This window comes from Berghia stephanieae, chromosome 3, assembly GCF_034508935.2.
Source record: "Berghia stephanieae isolate SIO BIC M18660-M18661 chromosome 3, UCSD_Bste_1.3, whole genome shotgun sequence".
NCBI lineage: Eukaryota > Metazoa > Mollusca > Gastropoda > Nudibranchia > Aeolidiidae > Berghia > Berghia stephanieae.
Window position 1 is genome coordinate 69,301,474 of NC_088362.1, and position 24,720 is coordinate 69,326,193.

The following is a 24,720-nucleotide window of genomic DNA, read 5'->3' on the forward strand; positions in this document are numbered from 1 at the left end:
CGGTGGAATATGCGAACTAACAAAAAGCGAAGTGGTAAACTAAATGCCTTCTATAGGAAACAGCTCAGGAGAATTCTAAATATCCACTACCAAACCAAAATAAGTAACAAATCGCTGTATATAAAATGCGAAGACACACCGCTATCGATTCAAATTTTGGAAACAAGATGGAGACTATTTGGACATATCTTAATGAGAGACAGAAAAACAAATTATATCCAATAGACCATATCGACTTCTCTCCTTCCGGCGAACGATCTAAACCAAGGAAATAGCAAACCAATAGATAGTCTCAGCTCGGGACAAGGACAGAAATCTATAAATTGTGATACACGATTTTTAATAATGTGTAATAGCAGTCATCAATGCTCCCAAATCCTAGTTGGCAAAACAATGAAAAAAAAAAAAAAAAAAAAAAATCAAACAAAGAAAAAACCCTCAAAGATTGCCAATACATAAAAAATGCGTCGATCGCAAATTTCAGAGAGAAAAGGGTAAGAGATAATCATTTTAAAGGCTAGCACAAAATAACAACAAACTGCAACGTGACGTCACCAAAACCCAGAGGAAACAACAAGATGTTGACGTCCTTAATCCACAAGGGGATGTCCAGGTCCCTCCTCTCCAAGATGCATGTTAAAGAACGGTCTAAACCGGACACTATGGACGCAATATCCTGCCGCGCAGCAAATAAAACACCTTTTTTCTCATTTTGACCAGAAACCGTTACTTCATTTATCGATATAATAGTATTACCCCCCCCCCTCCCCCACAACACACATACATAGGTACTTCTCAAAAACAAAAACAAAAAATCCTTAAACCCGAGACTCCTAAAAAGATCGAGGTCAATATTGAGTTTGAATCTTTTTGGTCAGGTATGGGTCGTCGTATTATGTTATCTATCAATTTATGAAGTGAACGTTTCCGGTTAAAATGAGAGGGAAAAAATGTTTTGTCATCATGTTTAATAGTAGTGCCGCGCTGAGGACCGGACCGAGGACCGGTCCCACGGTCTTTTAGCTGTGAACCGTGGTCCAGTCCCAAAGAGGAAGACCGCCGGCGGTCCTCACTTCTTATCACCTTTCAACGGTCTCGCGCCATACTACTTCCCCAGCGATTCGTTGCCTCGGTCCTTTGCCTATCTTCCACCAATCACCACCCATCCCACTTAATTAATCGCACCCACCCCCCTTTGCCATACACTAAACGACACAGACGACCATAGAGGCAGACGACCACCTCCCTCCACTCCGCAAACCGCCCTTTCGTGTGTGAGATGGGGGGAACAGGAGGCGCACGCCTTGGACGATTCCATTATACGGGGTAAATTTCAAAATTTACTACACCATAATGATCGCAATGACAATGATCTATGATGAAGGCATGACCCCTCTTCTCTAATGGGTTATTGTTTGAAATGTATGTGACTACTAAAGATGTGTGTGTGTGTGTGTGTGTGTGTGTGTGTGTGTGTGTGTGTGTGTCGAACCTAGCAAGTTGCAAGTCTGATTTTTTGTTTTCTTTTGTCCATCTCTTGTCGCCACTCCTTTCTATCGCATTGTTGTCATTTAAAATAATACAATAATATTAAAATTTCGTTTGGTGTTTTAACTAATCAAGTAATATGAGTTTCATTAGTTTCTTCCGTCCAAAAAAACCAGTTATAACGTCTGTATTTTTAAAAGGTCCAATAGAATATTTGGGGACCCCGATAGCTCAGTTGATAGAGCACTCTCTTTATACGCAAAGGGCCAGAGATCGATCCGGGTGCAGTCGATTTTTTTTCTGAATCCCTGTCTACTCAGCAATGAATGGGTAGCTGAGTTTGTTAGATCTGGCGAAAAGTCACCATCGACCCCTCTTATCACCTCATCCACCCCCTCTTATTATAACTTCACGTCTCTAATGTGTGTGTGTGGGGGGGGGGGGGGGGGGGGGGGGGGGTAGGAGTTGCGTGTGTGTATCAACGCCACGAACAACTCGATCAACGCCTTGGGCGATGCCATTATCTCCGTTAATGGGGATAAATTTCAAATTTTATTAAATTATCGAAGTAACAATGAAGTACGGTGAGCAAATAAAGAAGGCATCACCCTCTTCTCTAATTAGGTTACAATTTGAAATGAGTGTGACTACTCCGTGTGTTTTACTCCTGTAGGCCACGGTTTTCATCGTGTAGCGGTCTTTAACGGTTCAAGAATGAACGGACCGGTCTAGAGACCGGTCCTTGCGGTCTTCATTTCCCAAGGACCGTAGGACCGTGGTCCTTAAGCTTGCCAAGGACCGCCCCGCACTAATGTTTAACCACGTTCTTCCCAAAAGTCGTCTCATATCCGTATGATACAAAGAAATAATAAAATAGGACACGTAGATTTTGTTACATCCTCAAAGCAAAACCGTGAAAAACAACTAATTTTCCAACGTAATTGTTTTCAATGCCAATCTAACCAGTTAACTGCCGTACTCAGGAAAAAGGTGTATTTAAAAATTTGGCCAGAAAACATATCCTCAAATATCGATCGATTTATATGACTCTTATCTTGGAAAAACAAACAAAACTCCCAGTTAACAGGTTAAGTTGGTGGTAAAATGTTTACGGATTATAAATATTTACCGGAGTAAGAATGAAGGTAGTAATGCCATGGATAACACATTTTGTAACATTTTCATTTGGCCAGAAAACTTTTACTACGTTTTTAAATAGATTAAGATGACCTCTCAAAAACTTCATTTTGAAGCGCGCGTATTAAAATACGACTGGAATCTGTTCCCTAACAAAACACAGTTTTAAAGGAAGTTTTTTTTTTTTTTGTTGTTGTTTTTTTTTTTTAATTTGGCCAGACAACATCCGCATCTTTTATCGATATCTTAATATGATCTCAGTTTGTCAAAATGTTTCAAACCTGAGACTTTTTAGAAGCCTTTATTTAAAGACTATTTTAAAGAAATAAATTGAGAGTCATGTAAATATAACAAACTCGGGGCTACATCAATCTATAGATATTTAATCAGAGTACAGCAAATGGACACATTATCCGCCACCCTGGTTTGGAAATACTCGCCTTGACTGGAAAGATGAATGGAAAAAGAATAAGAGGAAGACAAAGAATAACGTATTTGAAAGGGATAAGAACTTGGACAGATGAAGCTGAGAAAGGTGGCGCTGCTTTAATAGAATTGGCAAGAGATAGATCAGCTTGGCGGAAGATGACCTCCGACGTCTGCTTCAGATATGGAACTACATGAGATGAGATGAGACAGCAAATGGGAGGCATTACGATCCTAAGCCATGAATAAAATGTTTCCATAAGGTTTGAACCCCAAACATTTCGGTCCTAAGGCGAACTATGACGCCTTCAGCTCGCCTCGGTGTTCTCGACATTAAATCAACACATACCGCGTCACAAATCAGCAGGCCTTTCCAGAAGAATTAATTATATGTCGCCATCAATTAAAATAGTTGAGGTTAGTGTGTCAAATTCTTGAGATTACTAATTAGAATGGCTTGGAAAATTCTCTCTTCTCTATTTATTTCTTTTATTTATTTATGATTTTCTTTTGGTCATGGTATCATAGTCGCAAAACATCACAGAATACATCATAATGTCTAGTCGTTTTCATGGCAAATTTTATTATCAATCTGTAAAATTCTGCCTGACTGTATGTATGAAAACAATTTATTTATAAATCATCTCATTGAACCTCCAATAAATGTGAGTAAAACTCCATTCCTATATATAAGCATACAGCAGTCATATCACCTGTTCGAACCATCAAACCTAATTTAGATTGTGTTGCGAGTCCAGACCCGTTTTCCAACACCATTGGGACACACTTAAAAACAAACAAATAAAAGGGTGAGAAGAAAGAAAAACAACCATTAAAAAAAACAACATAAAATCAAAAACGGAAAATCAGACACACAAAAAAGGGGAAAAAAACAAAAGCAAAACAAAACAAAATAAAACAAATCCAAACCCTAAGACAAACCATAACAAATAACATAATATCATTTAAAACAAAACGACCCTTTTGTAAACAAACTCTCCGAAGTCCATAGCGCCTCAACTTCTCAATTTAAAATCCGCAGATACCGTCGGCAAACGTCAGAGATGTTTGTCCCAAACAAACAGTATGTTCTAAGTTACAATAATATTTTTCGCATTGTTGTTGTCAACAAATCAGCTCAAGGTTCCCAAAGGCCTTGAAATTGATGGTCAAGTAAACGATACTTGAATATAAACTACGTTTGATTCAGTGGATTGATACCACAATAGTTTTAAAAAACATAGAATTAACCAGGATGCGATAGCCGACGTCTTCAACGAAACAAATAAAACAAATACACCAGCAGGTAAAGACAAGGTCACTATCAACGACGATAATAATAAAAATAATATGAACGTTCATACATTATCATTACGCCTATTTACGTACCATTTTGCTACACACTTTAAAAAAACACTTTTTAAAAAACAAATTTTAGCTCGAAAACTTTTACTTCTTAAATCATCGAGTAAAATGACCACCAAATGATTCAAAATTTTAAACCCTGACACTTTTAACAAGTCTAATTTTTGAGACGTTTCAACAAAATTGGTGGTGAACTTGTCTTAATTAATCGATAATTGGAGAGGCAAAAATTCTAGTAAAAATGAAAAAAGGCGTTTAATCAAGTGTATATCATCGCAGCCCTTATAGCCGAGACAATGGGGCTTTGGACTTCGATAAAGGTTTTCTTTCTCTCCCTTTGAAGTCGTCTGGTTATTTTAACGAGATTATAATGGATGGGGTCATTCTAAAATAATTTCAACATCTGGAGCGTGGAAATATTTTGATAAATCTCTCTCTCTCTCTCTCTCTCTCTCTCTCTCTCTCTCTCTCTCTCTCTCTCTCTCTCTCTCTCTCTCTCTCTCCCTCTTTCTCCCCCCCCCCCCTCTCTCTCTCTCTGTCTGTGTGTGTGTGTGTGTGTGTGTGTGAGTGTGTGTGTGTGTGTGTAAAGGTTAATGATGATACTTCCGAAAGAGTTGGATTGAAATGAAATACGAGGTCAGTTCATAAAATAGGTGACCAAATTATGTCCCTATACGCCATATTCTTTGTGGCGATATGAGATATATATCGTGAATTGGTTGTGGTAGGATGAAACAGCTTATTCCTAATTTAATAATTCCGGGAAGAACACATCAATTCCACGGAAGGAGATGAAGGGGGAAATTCCTTATGCGTCATAGGGATGAATAACATTTTATATTTTAATCCTCTACCGGTGAGATTCGATTTTAAATTAACATTATCTTACAATATTCATTTCGGCCAGAAAAAAAAACAAACAAACTACTTTTGCTTCAAACATCGATCAGTTGAAATAACCCCAAACTTGTCAAAAAGTTTCAAACTTGACACTTTTGGAAGTCTCGGATTTTAAACTTTTGGGCGAGTTGAGAGCCATTTTAAGCGATAGATATTTTACAACAATGTCAACAAAAAGTGTCCTGGGCAAATAAATATTTTAAAAAGTTTTATCATAAGTACGAGAGTTCGGGTAGACCCCGGTAGCATCGTTAATGCTCTTGGTGCTTTTCTCGTTAAGATATCCTTTCGGTGTATCTATCTATCTATTCATCTCCTTATTTACACATTTATTGATTGATTTATTTATGTTATTTATTTATTTATTTATTTATTTATGTTATCTATTTATTTATGGTATTTTTTTATTTTTTATTTGTTATCATCAGCATTAGAGTCAATAATTCCCAATCTGTAACGTTTTGTCGTTGTGCAATTCTAGACAGATAATATATATGATGGCATACCCGCCAACTTGAGGCAATCAGAAGATCTGGGGGTTCGATCCCTAGTCGAGGAAGGCGGATTTTATGAAGAGTTGTTTTTTTTATTCGTGTTTTATTCTGTCTAATATTTGGTTGTGCGGTGATGTCGTCCAGTGGTATGACACTCGCCTTCAGATCGGACGGTCATAATTTTCCAGTCCCGTTCTATGAGGCGCATAGTTGACTCCTTCTCACCGTACTCGTGTGTAAAACGGGTTCCTGGTCGTTAACAGTTTGTGTCTGTCCGAAAAACAACAGTAATATCGCCAAACTGGCGTCACGTCTCGTCCAACGTGTTAAGTGTTGCTGTTGGCTATGGACCCCTTGTAAAGCGCGTTGAACACATTTAGTGGATACTGCGCTATAAGTTTGATTTGCTTTTTCTCGTATCTATCTTGCACAACCAGTCAGTGCCTGCTCAATACAACAATGGTTTCCTGATTTCCCGTAAGAGTTACCCAACGTTATCTTCTTGACCCCACTCGACACAAACACAAAAACAAAATTTTATCATAACCCAAACTGATAACCGTAATGCCATGCCACACAGTTACAAAATACATTTTTTTTTAAAAAAGAACATATTAATCAGAAAACGTTTACTTTGTAATATCAAAAGAGCAATATGATCCCCAATTTGGCCTACTGTCTTAGAAAGAGAAGAAGAAGAAGATGAAAAGAAAGAAGAAGAAGAAGAAGAAGAAGAAGAAGAAGAAGAAGAAGAAGAAGAAGAAGAGAAGAAGAAGAAGAAGAAGAAGAAGAAGAAGAAGAAGAAAAGAAGAAGAAGAAGAAGAAGAAGAAGAAGAGAGAAGACGAAGAAGATAGAAGAAGAAAGAAGATGATGAAAAGAAAAGAAGAGAAGAAGAAGAAGAAGAAGAAGAAGAAGAAGAAGAAGAAGAAGAAGAAGAAGAAGAAGAAGAAGAAGAAGAAGAAGAAGAAGAAGAAGAAGAAGAAGAAGAAGAGGAAGAAGAAGATTCTGTTAAAGACATTACTAACAAGTTGGTGTCATCAATCTATCTACCGAAATTTGAAGAAAAAGTAACATCGGCCAATTTTTAAACATGTGTATTTCATATTACACCAGCAGAACAATAATGCTCATCTATTAACGGGCCATTCTGTCGCACTCTCCAAGAAAAAAAAATCACACTTTAAAAATTTTGTCCAGAAAACTCATCGTACTTCAACTATCAATCGAAAATGAACTTTATCTCGTCAAAAACTCTCAAAGCAAAGACTTGAACAGCATCGTATGGATATTTAGGGTACTTGAAGACTAACATCTTGTTTGTTTTGCGATATCGAGTGATTGTACTTGAACCTAAGTCATAAGGTCGAGTTTTTTTTTGTTTTTTTTTGTAACGTAGGACACAAAAATGAGACCCATATTCATTTTTTTTTTTTTTTTTTGGGGGGGGGGGGGGGGGGGGGGGGGGGGGGGGCGGCTGGAAAGATCTTGATTTCAGCAGCGGATCTCTTTTGGTTAGACTAAAATATGGTAATTGATGATCTATAAACCAGGAGACTGTGGGTCTAAAAAGATTAGCAAGAGTAGAATCTCAAAGTGTGAAAAAAAACAAGTGTACTATTCTTTTTCGACATTTTAAGGAGAATTTCACGTTACCACAATTACCTAGTTTTTGAATTATAATTTGCCATGATTTCGTCAGAAAAACTGATGAAAGCTAGATCATATCAATAATACTGTCAATTACATCTAATATAGCCCTTCATCATCATAAAGCCCACAGAGCCGGAGTTAACCATGATTTCTGTAGTTTTAGACGAATAGTGGCAATTGCTTTATACTCTTTGGATAGGAAACTAGTCGGATTATCGGAATGTAGCGGTCATCTATCACATAGTAATTTCTACCTGTTATGAATTAGACCCATCTACCGGATGGCACAGAGGCAGAGAGAGAGAGAGAGAGAGAGAGAGAGAGAGAGAGAGAGAGAGAGAGAGAGAGAGAGAGAGAGAGAGAGAGAGAGAGAGAGTCGAGGTGGAGAGAGGACAACGAGAAAAACCGAGATAAATAGAAAGATAGATAGATAGATAGATAGATAGATAGATAGATAGATAGATAGATAGATAATTGGATATATCGATAGACGAGTAGACGGATATAGATAGATAAAGTGTGATGGTGGTAGGGGGGGGGGGGGGGGGGGGGGAGAGCGTGTGTAGAATGTCTAATGCAATCAACGATTTCCATAAAGCTGTGTGAGACCCCATCATCAGTAACAAAGCTAGAAGGTGAAGGGATTACGACAAGCTTAAGAGATGTGTGCCGACTTGTCTTATTTACAACGATGTGAAGCTAATGAGACAAAAAAATATAGTGTATACCTTTATGGGTTTTTTTTTATCATTTGTGAAAAATATGAAAGTGAAAAACCTAGAAGCAGGTTTTTGGTGATAGATAATAAATTTGAAAACGTATGAATGATATAGTGCCCGACAGAGAAAAGAAAATAATTACAAGAAATAATTTAATAATAATAATATATAATAATAATAATATATAATAATAATAATAATAATAATATATAATAATAATAATAATATAATAAAAATAATAATAATAATAATAATAATAATAATAATAATAATAATAATATAATAATAATAATAATAATAATAATAATAATAATAATAATAAAAAAATAAAAATGTTTAAACAAATAATTAAAAAAAAAAAAATAAATCCATAAATGAATCAGCGTCTCTCTACAGGATTTCAATCTTCAGACTTGCCAACCGATATCAAATGTGTGGAGTTGTCTTTTGAACCCCAGAATAGCGATATTTTAAAATGCATTTTCAAAAATAAAATTATGTCTAGAAAGACTGGGGGTTGGGGGGGGGGGGGGTCGGGGTTAACGCCTAATATTACAACCAAAAAGCAGGGTTTTATTTATAAAATAGTACTCCATAATTAATACATATCTTGCATGTTACATCTAGCTAGTCAACTCTAGTGTCACTTGCTGGAAAATATGTTGGTATGATTTTTGGGGTGTTGGGTTTTATTCTGAATACAAAGCTGATAAAAGTTATGGGGTGTAAAAAGTAATGCATAAAAATGAACAATATAACAGCTTCAAAAAAGAGCAAAATACTAAAAAAAAAACAAAAAACGGAACGTTTACTGCTTAAAACCTACTTCAATCAATAAAAAAAATTATATTGCTTTCCATGTTTGTGGGATTTTTTCTTTCTGTTCAATGATTAGTGGGCTTCATTCTAAACACATTGTTTAATACCCAAACCACTTAAATTTTGTTGTTTTGTTGTTTTTTTTTTTTTGTTTTTTTTTTTGAGGGGGGGGGGGGGGGGGGATTTTTTGTTTGTTTGGTCTTTATCGCGTACTGAAATGAATCTTCATTTTGTTACTTTCTGTATGTATGTTTCTTATTCTGTCTTATTCTAGTAACTTCAATCGACTTTTCATTAAGTGTTAAGATGGAAAATAAACATGGCCTGGGTATTGATGATCTCGGGAATTCTGACCTTTTCGTACCATTTACGCGATTTGGCTACAATACACATTACTCACTATAAATAGGCGTATCTACCTCTTACTTCCTCTTGTATCACTTAGATAACAATATGCGCAGTATTTCAAGCGAGGCTATAGAACAAGTTGGCTTGTAAATATCTATAATTAATGAATGAAAGTTAGGATAAACAAATTGTAAACAAACACTTCATTACACGTTTCACATGAGGACAACGGTGAGGGCGGGGATGGGTAAGGAAAGCGTCCGTGTGTTATTTTTGTTTTTTGGTTGTTTTTTTTAATTCTTGTTGTCAACACCGAGGCCACGTGCAGACATGTGTAAACAGGTTAATTAATACTATAATTTTTATTTTTTTAAAATTTCCAGATGTGATGTCCATGCTGTACATAGAAAAGGAGAGAATGACTCTCTCTCTCTCTCTCTCTCTCTCTCTCTCTCTCTCTCTCTCTCTCTCTCTCTCTCTCTCTCTCTCTCTCTCTCACTGTATGTGTGTGTGTGTGTGTGTGTTTGTTTGTTTTTGTTTTTAAGGGTTTTACGGCGCTTGCAACACATTAAGGTCATATCAGCGCCAGTAAAAAGGAAGAAAATGGGAGAGTAAAAAGTTCTAGAATTACAATAAAGCATCCAAGAAAAGGGAAGACAAAGGGGAATTGGTTCAAATAAGAAACAGGTGTAGATTCCAAAAGCACTCTTTCAAAGTACTTAGTTTGAGATCACTAAGAGTCTCATCCAGACACAAGCACAGGTCCCCACTAAGAGGAACACACTCAAATGTTTTACAAATCATATATAATATTTAAAAAAGCATAATACAGTGCATAACAGAGAGATGATTTACAATGAAAAAAATATCATCTCCCAAAACTAACTATACATTCGACTGTTTCCCTCTCAGCCAGGGCATCCGGCCAGGACCAGGACAAAACCAAGTAATCTCATTCCAAGACAAAGCCAGAAAGCATGTTGGAAAACAGATATAAGGGGATAGAAGACACAGTATGTACCCCCTGCCCACTATGGGAGGTCAGGAACCCCACCCAGTGTGTGTGTGTGTGTGTGGGTGTGTGTATGTGTGTGTTTGATATATATATATATATATATTATATATATATATATATATATATATATATATATATATATATATATATATATATATATATATATATATGTATATAAAGTAACTAACCCTACTCATCTTCCTTTATCGCAGTTATTTGATTATAAAAAATATCGCTTGACTGGTTTCAAGACAAATAAATAAGTGATCAATTGTCTAACGAAGGGCATCACGCCGGGAATAACCCAATACTTTGAAAAGAAGTTTAGGATCAACTAATCATATTTCAGTCAAACAATTGGTGTCGTCACTGAAGAAAGTGAGATGTATTCCTCACATAACGCTGATCATTTTGAATTTAAACTTGAGCTAACTTTTCTACAGCGCAATATCTACTAAACGTGCTTGAAGCGCTTTACAGAGGGCCCCTAATCAACAATATCACTTAACGTATAGGAAGACACGCGACGCCTGTTGGGCGACATATTGCAGTTTTTCGGACAGAGACAACGTTGTTAACGGCCATGTACTCATTTCACGCATAGGTATGGTGAGAGAATATTAGTAAAGATCCTTTTCCAGGGACTCAACTATGCGCGCGGGACCTTCTGATCCTAAGGCGAGTGTCATACCACTAGACCACATAGCCGCACAAACTCCATTTTCTTCATCAAATCGGCCTTATGTGCCGCTGAAACACCAAGAGAATAACTTTTAAGTTAACTTCTTCATCAAAATCACTCTGACATAATACCAGATTGACAATGGATTATACAATGGAATAATAGTATAAAGTGATGATTAATCGGTCATTAATGAAAGAGAGATCCTATACCATGTATTAAACCCAATTGAAATAAATACCAAAGAAAAAAAAAAAGAAAGAAAAAGAAATATACAAAAACAAAATAAAGAAACCTGAAATTAAGTTAACGGTACAAAATTTATTATCGAATATTATTAAACCCAATATTATTATTATTATTATTATTATTATTATTATTATTATTATTATTATTATTATTATTATTATTATTATTATTATTATTATTATTATTACATTATTATTATTATTATCATCATCATTATTATCATTATCATTTTTATTATTATTACCAACATTATTATTATTATTGTTATCATTATAATTATTATTATCATTATCATTAATATCATTATTACCATTATCAATATTATCACCATCATCATCTTAATCGTCATCTTCATCATCATTATCATTATTACTATTTACTTATTATTATCATTATTATTATTATTATTATTATTATTATTATTATTATTATTATTATTATTATTATTATTATTATTGTTATTATTATTATTATTATCATTATTATCATCAACATCATCATCATCGTCATCATTATTACTATTATTGTTAACATTACTATTAAATAGTATTATGTCTTTCCTCTGATTATTAGTCTACATGCATGTATAAATATAACCACAGACCTAACCGTTTTCACCAAAACAAAACTATCACAGAGACGCGACTCAGTCTTCATTGGGTTATAATTTTGCAAACTCTCTCTCTCTCTCTCTCTCTCTCTCTCTCTCTCTCTCTCTCTCTCTCTCTCTCTCTCTCTCTCTCTCTCTCTCTCTTAATATTTCATCTACATACTGTCGGTGCTGACTAATAACTAATTGCCACCCCATGTACCGGACAAAGCCCTGTCGCCAGGACCTACAGAGTGGTCCACACAATACACGTGACTGTCCAGCATACCAATCCACACCGTGGAGTAATAAACTATCCCAGGTGTCCCAACAAGCAGGCTAATCCATTCATTATCAAACTAGTGACCAGCAAATGACCACCCTTTATATTCTCTTTTCTTTTTTCATTAAATTGCCCAAAACTAATTATGAAAAAGCTTCGAAACTTTAATTTTTAAAGTTCTTTTCAAGATAAATAAAGTTAATCCTACCTTGAATACCTTCATTTTTCACCAAAAAAAAAAAAATTAATCGCGTTCTTTCCATTTTATGGTCCCCGCAAGATGCTACCAATGTCAAATTGAAGTTAAATTATTGGACTTTTATCGGTTTCTTAATTTTAATTTTTTTTTTTTAATTGTTTGTTTTGTTTAGCTGGATTCGATTTTTGGTAATGTTGTTGTTTATGTTATTTTTTAATTATTCTTTTTGGGTATTTTCCGTTTTTTTTTTAATTCCTGCATTTATTAAGTTGACAGATTGTCTTTTACGATTTCGTTAGCTGTTGTTATGTTGTTTTGATTGGGGGGGGGGGGGGGGGTATTTTTTTGTTCTGTTCAGTTTCAGTTTCCTATATTTTTGTTTTGCAAGGTTTTTATTTATCATTGGGGGGGGGGGGGGGGGGGGGTGGCTTCTTTATAATTATAAGCTTATCTAGTTTTTGTTGTTTATTTTTTGGAGTTTTTTTTGTTTGTTTTGTTGTTGTTGTTATTTTAAGTGGACTTATAATTTGTGTGACTGATGCTGTGTGCACCTAGAGCTTTATATTAAAAGGGAATGGGTTCAATATACATGGTCTACATAATCAAACTGACCCTATAACGGCAAGGCTAAAAATTTTTTTTAAAATATCAATTTTCCTCAATATTTATTTATCCATCTGGTTATAGACGCCGAACTAACCAAAGGTTTTACATAGAGAGCAGCAACGACAATGCAACTGTCCATCCAGTCCAATGATAGTGCCTTGTCTAAGAGGATAGCAATAGCAAGTAATTGTTATTGTATAATTGACGGAGTAGGAGTGCAGTGTCATACTACACCTTAGTTTTTCTCATTAAAAAATCATTTAAAATGGAAGAGAAATCTTGAAATATGACAACAAAATTGAAATATATGGGTTTTTGTTTTTGTTTTTGCTCTTTTTCTTTTCTTTTTTTTTTTTTTTTGGGGGGGGGGGGGGGGGGGGGTCGGTTGTAGTTTGTTTTGTTATTATTTCTTGTTGCTTTATTTGCTTTTTTTTTTTTGGTTAAATTGGCCTATATCTTTTTACGCTTTGTCTTGTTGTTTTTGTCTTTTTTTATTATGTTCTGGGGGAGGGGGTAATACTTATTTGACTATGTTTGTTCTCTCTCTCTCTCTCTCTCTCTCTCTCTCTCTCTCTCTCTCTCTCTCTCTCTCAGAAGTGTTGGAATTTGTCGAAGAAAAGAATAGAAATTTGCATCGACACAATCACGGGGTTAATGCATATCAAAAGGGAAAAAACATCTACTTTACGTCGTACAAAAATAAATCTACTTTCTGTATTGATCAGAAAACGTGTACTGGTTTAGAATGAACCCCGAATTTAAGATATCTGTTACACATACACAAACACACACACACACATAGACAGAGATAGAGAGAGAGAGAGAGAGAGAGAGAGAGAGAGAGAGAGGGGGGGGGGGGGAAAAGGGAGAAAGAGAGAGAGCAAAACTTTGTTTTTTGTGTGTCTTTTTAATGAGTTTTACGGAGCTTGCTACACTTTTGGGCAATTTAAGCGCCAATTTATTAGAGGTTATAGATCTCTAGTTTAAAGTAAAAGTGTCCACGAAAAAAGTGAAGCAAAGGGAACTTGTTAATAAAAAGGAACAGAAAAAGATTCCAAAAGCAATCAAAGTGTCTAGTCTGAGACCGCATGAAAGTTAAAAGAACAAGATCCTGATAACACGAACACTCAGATGGTTACAAAAAAACAATAATAAATGAAAACTTAAAATAATATGACAGTACAAATTGCGGGCGCTTAAATAACCTACATAGTGTTGAAAGCGCCGTTAAACACCTAAAAACAAAAAAAAAAACACAAAAAATAAAATAACAACAACAAAACAGTACAAATTGGAGATATGAATTTCATAGCAAAAATATCTTGAAAAAAAAAAAAGGATTGAAAAGAAAAAAGTTTGTTGTTTTGTGTGTGTGTGTGTGTGTGTGTGTGTGTGTGTGTGTGTGTGTTTTAAAGAAACAACACATTTGACTTTATCTCCAGGCTAAACACCATAGCAAGATTGCAGGTAAAATGAAATCCTCTCATTCCAGCACAATTTCAGATTGCAACTTGAAAAGGCAAAACATAATTAGGAGGGGGGTACGGCACGTAAGTTCAAGTAGCTTAAGTGATATCCTTAACCCACGATGGGAAACCATAAGACCCCACCCCAGGAGAGTGACTGGGGGGGGGGGGGGGGGGGGGGGAGGGTGAGAAACAGACTGAGGGGAGGGGTGTTGCGGTGGGTGAGGAGATCATTTTAAAAGTCGCTGACCTGCCTGCGTTACAAGACTACACAATTGAACAACATCTGACCACCTGCAAGCTTGTAATAATTTCATATTATGTTAATTGACATGTTTATAGAGTTGGTCGTAACCAAGCCAGCACCGGCGTACACTGACAAAAAAGGTCTTCTTACACTTTGGTCAAAAAGCTTTTACTTCGTATATATTGGGTCATAATACCTTAAACCTGAGGCTTCAAAGAAGAGAAGACAGTATGAATGCCAGAAAAGGTAGACCACTCAATGTATAGTGGTCTGAATGAATAGAAATATATGATTATCTATACTTATTTTAAATAAAATGGAGACTCTCTCTCTCTCTCTCTCTTTCTCTCTCTCTCTCTCTCTCTCTCTCTCTCTCTCTCTCTCTCTCTCTCTCTCTCTCTCTCTCTCTCTCTCTCTCTCTCTCTCTCTCTCTTTCTCTCGGTATAAAATGTTTATATGCATAATATAGATCTGAACCTTTAGCAATTGATTACTAAAAAGTTTGACCAAAAGCATACTGTTGTTGTAGTTGTTGTTATAAACATTTCATTATCAAAATAATAACTTTTATAAATCTAACTCATGTTAGAACTTTGGGCTAACAGTGTCAACAATGAGAGAGAAAGTATAGAGTATCTCCCCAAAAAAATGTGGAAAATTAAGACCATATGAAAACTGAATTAGTTCTGCCATTCTCTGAACCAAATCCTTTTCTTTTACATTTTAGTCAGATTTATTTTTTACTTCAAATATCCATAAGTTAAGATTACCTTCAACTTGTCAAGAGTTCATAATTCTGCGACTTGTTTGAAAGTATAAGAAGTTACCAAGCCGAAGGTCATTCATAAATATTTGAAGAATAAAAAACAAACAAAAAAAAACCCCAATAAATTCTGACCAAACCTTTAAAAAGGAATTTTGCTAGGGAGCAAGTGGTTGGACAGAGATGAGAGGTTGTGGTAGGAGCTAGAGAAGACATAGACATCTCATTTGCTTTAAATTGTCTACATTATTTTACAGGGGGCAGGTGGTATTGTATTTTCTTATTGTTTTTGTAGGGAAGATCTTTTTCTCGTATCTTTCTTTTAAAATTGTCAGGCACTGTATCATCACCTTTTCAGTTCAGGGGCAACACTAGGGGATCTCCGAAATTAAAATGTAAAATACATCTCTGATAGGATGAGGAAAATGTGTGCAAAATGCCTTTTCTAAGAGCATACGGTTGCAAACCCATCATCAGCTGCTTTTACCCTCTGGGTCAATTTAAAAGGTCGGGTAGTAAACTTACTCAACCAAAAATATACACAGGGTACCTTTCTTGCAACCACTACTTTTGGTGACAAGAGTAAGACAAATAAATAAAAGATTCCTTCTTGGGGATGTAAAAGATTCAATTTTTAAAAAACTAACAAAACTCATGACAATGCTTGATCTCTTTTCAAAACCAAAATTAGAAAAAATTCTTGGATAATGATGATGATGATGATGATGATGATGATGATGATGATGATGATGATGACAATGAAGATGTTGAAAATGATGATGATGATGATGATGATGATGATTATGATGATGATAATGATGATTATGATGATGTTGATTTTTTGAGGAATGTATAAACATTTTTTTAATAAAGCAAGAACAGAGGTAAAAATTCGGGAAAAAAGAATTGAGGACAAATATTAAGAAATTTCTAGTAAATTTGGGAGAGTTGAAAGGTCAGATTATGACTGGAAGGAGAGTTATACTCACTCCATGACGGGCAAGGGGACAGCCAGCTGATCGAAAGGGAGATGATGTCGCAGTTGCTGGAGGTAGTCTACATACATGACTTTCTGGCCAAACTTAATGCTGAGGGTTGAAAATGGATAAATAAATACTTCTTTATCATGACAATCTGAATATCATTGGGAACTATCTCAACAAAACGAAAAGTAAACCCCAAAAAATCCAAAAAAAGTAAGGTTTTGTGTAGTGCAATATCTACTAAATGGACTCAAAGCGCTTATTAACGGGAGCCACAAAAGCTGAACATGTAGAGTAAGACACGATGCCTGCAATGAGCTATTATAATTTCTATTCAACACAAGATAAAATTGTTATTGGAACATATTTTATTTTATACCTTTTTACAACTATGGAAAATCAACTATTACCCGGAATGAAGAAGAAAAACTTCACACATTCCATAGAAAACAACTTAGAATCAGGCTTAACATTCACTATCCTACAAAAATTACAAACAAATCACTCTATAAAAAATGAAACAAAAATCCAATCTCAACCTAAATATTAAAAACATGATGGAGACTATTTGTACATTTTCTTAGAGGACACAATAATATTCCAGCAAACAACCATGAAAGCATACTTTACAGAATCAGTTCAAAAAAAATGTGGAAGCAGACCAATGACAAACACTACAACAATATTAAACAGACTTGAAGCACCTCAAAAACCATCAAGAGTTCAGGTCGGAAAAAGACCTACAGTCCCTTGCAAAGGATAGAGACCAATGGAGGGAATTCATAAATAGAATTAGAGAAGCTGCCGGGGTGTCCCAGTCAGTTGATTAGGAAGCGGATGACCATAAGTCTAAGTCATGGTGAGAAACCGTGAATAAGGGTCCTTTCCCATGACTCAACTTTACAGTGGACTCACATCTAAACCTGCAGGTCACAAGCATCATACCACTGGACCTCAAGAGCCAACTGGGAGTTCTCTACCAGCCAGGAGGCCAAAATAACTTGATTGATAGAGTGATCCCTTCATAAAACAAAGGACCAGTATCGGTCCCAGGGGCAGGGAGAGATTGGAAAACTGCACCTATTTGTTCCAACACACATCAAGTCTTTCATTGCAAGTACATTTGATTGGGTGAAATGTAATATTATAAAAAGGAGGAAATTCCCCCTCTGACTCCAAAATTGCCAATTTCTTGAATGCGATAAAAACCATCAGCAGTGATTGCAAATGAAAGTGAACGTTATGTTTTGTCCTATTTTTACGTATTGCTGTCGGTTTAGGCACTCTTGTAAAGTGGTTAGAGCACATTAACAGTGTATTGCACTATATAAAAGCTCATTGTTTTAGGTACACTGTTTAAACCGTCTATAGAAGTAATTATCAGGGTTTTAGGAGATTCGGTCTAGCAACCCAAGAGTTAAAGTATTGTATAACTGCTTACCTAATGATGGGTCGGAAGATTTTCCATAAGACTTTGATGAAGTTTGTGGCATGAACTAAGTAGAGCATTTTCAAATTTTTCTTGTATCTGTTGAAGGGACCAGAAGAGATGACATATAAATTGAATGGAACAGGATTTTCATTCCAATTTGTTTATCTATAACATTTCAGACAACATTCGAATATGGGAAAATATATATAGCATTGCAGGCTCAACAAAATCAAGCTATGCAGAGCATGGTCAATGACTGGATGGGTGACAATGATGGGGAAATTTGATCTCTGTTGATATGTCCTAGGATATCACATCTGAGTTTCGCTATCCTTTTCACACATCTGGTTGATGACCACTCTTCATTTTTATTGAATTTCATAACAGCATCCATATTCATGATGATGGCTACAGTGACAATGGTGAAGATAGCGATGATGATGATGATGATGATGACGATGATGATAATCAGGCCTGTTAAATACTGGAAAACAGAATAACCAGAACCCAGCTGTCTAATTATTTAAAGCACTTTTTTTTCTTTTTGCAGGACTAAATAAGATTGGTGGACCAATACTCGTGAGTCGAAATTCTGATTATAGTCTGACGATTTACAAGTCTGGATAATGAAGATAATAAAAATGATGATGAAACTGATGATGATGATGATGATGATGATGATGATGATGATGATGATGACGATGATGATGCCAAAGATGGTTGTGGTGGTAATGACGTTTTTCCTTCCTCATTATTCATTAAAAATAATAACTTTCAATATCCTTACTTTCTGTCAAACTCTCTGTAAGCCTGAAGTAGCCATGACAGTTTTGGTTTGTTGTTTCTGTGAAGCCCGTAATGGAAGTAAACGATCACATAATCCTGTTCTACATATTTGTCCAGTGTATGTTTGATGTACCTGGAATGAAAGAAATGAAATAAAGAAAAACTAGTAAACAACATTATCTATGGAATGTTGGGGTACTTATTAACATCTAGTTCTGGGAGTTATAAAACAAAGTGCTAAATCAAAAACACACAAAATCATGACAAATATGGTGAGTATTTTCCTTTAAAAACTAGACAAAGTATAATTTGGGAGAGAGCAATGCAACCAGGACAAAAAAGGAAGATGCAATAATAGTTAATTATAGAGAAGAAGTAATAAGCAAAACTCAATAGATCATCTACAATCGAACATTTATTTTTCTTTAAATTCTCATGCCGACTAAGTTTTATAATTGAGATTGACGCTCTATCTTTTATAATCTATTCAAATTCTATTTTATTATTCTATAAATTCTATATGTGCGGCTATGTGGTCTAGTTGTATGACACTCGCTTTCGAATCGGAAGGTCCTGGGTTTGAGCCTCGCTCGGCGCATAGTTGAGTCCTTGGAAAAGACTCTTTATTCACATTCTCTCACCGTGCTCAGGTGTAAAATGAGTACCTGGTCGATAACAGTGTTGTCTTTGTCCGAAAAATTGTAATATCGCCTAACAGGAGGCATGTCCCGTCCTACATGTTAAATGTTGCTGTTGACCAGGGACCCCTTGTAAAGCGCTTTGAGCACATTTAGTGGATATTGCGTAATATAAAAGCTCAATTTTTCCTTTTTTTATTTGTTTTTTTTTAATTTATCTACCTATATTTATCATTTTTATTATTATTATTTTAAGTTAGGTCATTCATCTTTTAAGATTAAAAGAATTGAAGAATGGTGTGCTGAATGAAACCTGGCTTAAATATTCTTTTTGTAAAAGTGAGAAAAAGTGGAAATGAGTTTTGAAAAAAGACGGAATAGCCCACAATTCTTTAATACCTGACAGATGATGTTACATGTCTTGACACACATCTGCATATGTTCTAATGTACATTTGAAGGCTCGCTAGTTTTCTACTTTATATGATTTTCCATCCATAGGCAAACTTGAAGCGTAGGTTTATTCTAAGCACCTATTGGCAAAAGCATATCCTTAGATCTTTATGAATTTTAAGTTTTAATCATTATAAAATAATAGAACGGATAAAAGAATTTATGGGAGATAATCCTCAACATCTCAAAATGGGAAAAATAGAGAGTTTTGGAAAACCATTCTTCTTCTTCTTCTTCCATTAAGGCCAAAGCTTCAGGCTGAAGATTGTATGGCCGTCTTTTCAGTAACAAGGTTTAGAGGGAAGCAGTGAGTGATTTTTTAAAGTCATCAGTCAAAAGGGCTTGTTAGCAAATGGTTGGTAGGGAGTTCCAAAGTCAGATGGTGGAGGGGAAGAAAGAGTAATTATGATGGTTTGTTCTTGAGTGGAGGATTTCAAAATTAAAAGCTGAGTTTCTTGTTTTGCTGTTGTTCTGTTTCAAATGGCTAGTTGGAATTTTGAGTTTTCCGTTATGTGCTTTGTGGAATACGAGGAATTTGTTGATGGATCGTCTTTCATGTAGCAGTTTCGATTGGAAATCGTTTATGAGCTTCATATATAACCAGTAAATATATTATCTTACTGTAAAAGTCTCTGATGGTTAAACGATTTGTTGGAAGGCAATTTGCAGGCTGATACTACGATGACTTTTCTGCCATACAAATCATCACCTGGTGATACATGAAAAATATAATGACTGAATAAGCACTTTTATATATCTATGATGACAAAAGATACAAGGAGTAAAAAAAGGAGTACAGACCTGCCAACAATTCATATTCCAAAAAGGTACCAGAACATTAGAAAATAGGAATTTGAGACCAAAAAAAAAAAGAAAAAAAAAGGAATTTGCAATAATGATAGGCTGCCTAAAATAAACATGTGCAAAATCTATCACTATTAACTCAAGTAATTCTTACGTGCCTACCAAAGTCAATGAGGCAATGGTAACTTGCAACAAGGATGGAACAGTTCACGCAGAAGTGGTCACAAAAGTTGATCTTCTTTGCGTTATAAAAAATAAGTTGTGATACAAAAACACACTTTCTAAAAGTTGAATATTTTTTCAATAGTTTAAAAACACAAATAATAATTTTATTAAGAGATATTACACATTTAAAAAATCAACGATATTGCTGATCATCACTGTGAAACCCTAGGCAAACAGGACTTCAGTCACCTAGCATTAGACAGTCATTACGAAGAGTTGAATAAAAGGCTATAAAAGTCAATTATCCTCTATTGTTGCTTATTTGTGTGTTAGATTATATGCACATGTGATGAAGGTTCTACAAACTACACACGTGTAGGTAAAATTCTCTCTTTGTCTGATTAAAATCAACTATATTCACACTCAAATCCCTTGTCAGCATATGGGTGGGGGAAGAAAGGGGGGTGCCTAGGTTTCTTTGTTGGTTAAACGGTCACACACTGTCTTCACACAAGATGAAGGGTCAAGCTAAAGTATTAACCAATCAAATTCAAGTTTAATGTTTGTAGTATTCTAAATAAAGAAGGAGAAAAAAAAAAAAACCATTCATGAACACACAGGCTTGTATTCACGATTTATGGACTGGTGCTTCCAGATCAGCCATCTTATGTCCTGATTCATGGACCAGCATTTTACTTGAGTTAACTGCCAAATTTTACCAATGGATAATTTCCTCTCAAAACTAACATCAAACGTATAGAAGCAGAATTCTGACACAGTTGGCAACATAATCATGCTTGATAGGAATGGAAAGGGGAAGAGGGAGAAGAGATCAATTATTTTTTCTATTTGTCTCCCTCTTTTTATCTTTTTCTTTTCAACCCATCCCCTTAATTATAACTACAAGAAAATCGGAATTTTAAATGGCCGAATGACGGAAAGGATGAGTGAAGATCAGAATGATTCCAGTCAAGGGTTGGCAGGTAAGAGTAGTACTATTTTGTTGATGGCTCAAAATTCCATAACCTTATTCTCTTTCTTCTGATCAGTGTTATACTAATTACTTTGGTATAACTATGACTTACAGAGGAATTCATTTATAATGAAAACACTAAACTGTCAATGATAACAGTTACCCCTTTTCATTAAAATAAAAACAAGTCAGCTCGATCAGTAAGCAAAAAAAAACTGTTTCAACACACAGACAGATCTAATTTATATCTGCACACAGTTGGAATTTTTTTTACAGCCCCTTTATGAAATCAGCAGAGATAGGGTAGCTACATTTAAGTTAGATCTGACAGAACATACTTTGTAATCAACCAGCTTCCTAACAATTATTACTGTAACAATTGTTGGAAACTTCAACTCTTACATAATAGGTAAAAAAAAAATTATTAGTAATTCTAGGTCGAATTTCATTCAGTCGTAAGAATAAAAATAACAAAAACAATTAAAAAATCAGTTGACTATTTATGCCAGATCATTAAATACAAAAAAATTAAAAGGGGAATTTTTTGAATAATAACAGATTCATGACCAACATTCAAATCAAATGTACCCACCTGCAACTTCAATGATGCTAAACCGTTCCATGTCACTAAATTCACTTGGGGATTCGTCTTCCTGAAATACCAAATACCATTATTAATACAAATGGAAATTTGCTATGTCCATAAGGAATATGACAACCTTCAATTATAAAGGATAAACAAAGCTATGACAAAATGTCACTTTATACTGTTTTGATAAAAAAAAAACCCCCATCAATATTAAGTTGAAAAATAAAATGAAAAAATTGAGTTTCCATTGATTTACCTAGGTCAAATAACTAGAAATAATGTTAAAAACTGGGGCTGATAGATGTGGAGCCACCTGAATCGGCTTTTAATGAATTAAAAAAAAAAAAAAAGATTAAAAGCAGATTCAGATGGCTCCATAGCTTTTGTGTAAATGTATATGTAATTTTTTCAATCAATGTAAGAACATTTTACCATTTCTCGCTAAAATGGAGTCCAGATATGAAGCTGTACCAGAAGGTTGTTTATACAATGTTCGCCATAAAAAATATCTCATCAAACACACACACACATACACACACACACACACACACACACACACAAACACACACACACAAAGAAAATAAAACTAAGGAAAAAATTCGTTTTCATCAGTTTCTATTAGTTGAATAATGTAAAATAAACCAAAAAATGGCTATCTAGCTCCAACAGAATAACAAAAATAGTTACTCAAATGTTTAAAAAAGTTTAGACAGAGTATCAACTTTGCCCAGACTTTTTTGACATCTTAAAAAACTATAACTACTATAATTATGATGTTAGATCTACAGTTGAAGCCATCTACCACTCCCGAAAAAGTGGTATCAAGCACCAAGTTTTTATTTTCTACAGCTTTCTGGTACTTTCCTACTCACTTCATTTCTTGTTATTATCAACATAAGTTCCTGCTTCACTCATTTAAAAAAATTAATATCACCCGCCCCAATATCGAAGCTTATTCATTGTCTCAAATTACAAATTTTATCACAGCTTTATTTTTTTCCTTCGAGCTTCAAGCAGCAACATTTTCATTATTTCACAGCTTTTGGCATAATAAGTCAGACAAAACAAAACTCACAGATGAAGGTGTGCCAAGTTCCTTCTCAAAGTCCTCGTCTATTAATCCATCGGGTGTGATGGCTCCACTTCTAAATGCCCCGCCCTCTGCATCTTTATTTAGTTCTGGAGAAAAATTATAAACAAAAAAGTAAATTAATAGATACAAAATAACATCTGGCAATGAGGAGCGTGTTTATCATTATGTAAAAATAGTGATGACCTTTTTCTTTAAAACAACTTTCCAGGAAAAGATTTTAATTTTGTTCACATTCCCTTTCAAAACACAATTTCTTTCAACAATTTGTTGTTTACCATAAATGATAAACAAAACAGTTAAAAGTTGGCAAAACAAGAAATAAATTGACTTTTTATGATAAATTCTTATTTATCACTGATATAATATCAGCAACAATATATAGGCTCCAAAAAATGGTGAGAAACAGTAATTTTCCTCCTTGGGATTGGTTGCTGGAAATGAAAAAATGCCCAGCAGTCCAGGATCAGATTAAACAAAAATACCGCATGTGTGTATGAATAGAATACATTATATAAAATTACTACCTATCAACAGCAAAGAGGGGGTGTGATTTTTTCATGGTTGAAGATGCATGTTTAAAATAAATGGAATATGTTTACTGCAATTAACATGCAAATGCTCGTGGAGGATGATTTCATTTTTCTTTCGTTTAGATGACAAATGTGTAATTAGCTCTTTTGCCTTGTTATTTTATTACTTTTTTTAAATTTAAGGGTGAAATATTAAGAAAAATGTAAGGTGAGGCGAGTCTTATGCCAATACAAATGTTCGGAATTGCCTGGTTAATTGGGCAATGTAATAAATCAATGATAAAAATAAAGTGATGATGTGGTCAGTTCTTTTGAATTTGCCAGGTATAAAAAATTGTCATTTACTATTGGGTAAAAGGACAGAGCTTGTGATTCAAGGACAATCTTCATATTACGAATGAATATCACACACACACACACACACACACACACATACAAACACGTTAACAAACATAGAAACACACCACTTACACTAAATACCTTAACATCACTTTTTTACTAATAAATTTTCATTCAACATATATAGTTGTGACAAAAATAACTAAATACAAGGTTAAAATCGTTCAACAAAATACTATTCTTCAGCAAAATCTATAACTTTAAAGGTGAATTAAAACCAAGGATTGTTGAAAACATTATCCTTGCTAAACAGTTAGAAAAGTACTATAATTATAGAATTATAATAATTTTCTATTTTTGTAATATATGCACCAACGACAGTAGTACTATATCTAATTGATATACAAAAAAATAAAATCAATTTGATTCTTCTACTGTCAAAAATGTTGTGCAAGTAACTGCCTCTTTTTTTATCAACCTAGATATCATG

The 24,720-nt window shown here is 34.7% G+C and overlaps 1 protein-coding gene across 4 annotated transcripts in view; it reads right to left on the reverse strand.

Annotated features, from left to right (window-relative positions):
- The window catches only part of LOC144968311 (rho GTPase-activating protein 8-like), a 99,018-nt gene that overhangs the window by 50,461 nt on the left and 23,837 nt on the right, over positions 1-24,720 (reverse strand). For all 4 annotated transcript variants that reach the window (XM_078906552.1, XM_078906549.1, XM_078906551.1 and 1 more), the window contains 6 exons: positions 23,344-23,447; positions 22,272-22,332; positions 20,359-20,446; positions 18,649-18,780; positions 17,871-17,957; positions 16,436-16,534 (listed from right to left, as the gene is read on the reverse strand). In XM_078906552.1, coding sequence (XP_078762678.1) covers positions 16,436-16,534; positions 17,871-17,957; positions 18,649-18,780; positions 20,359-20,446; positions 22,272-22,332; positions 23,344-23,447 — 571 coding nt within the window. The remainder of the gene's footprint in view (positions 1-16,435; positions 16,535-17,870; positions 17,958-18,648; positions 18,781-20,358; positions 20,447-22,271; positions 22,333-23,343; positions 23,448-24,720) is intronic.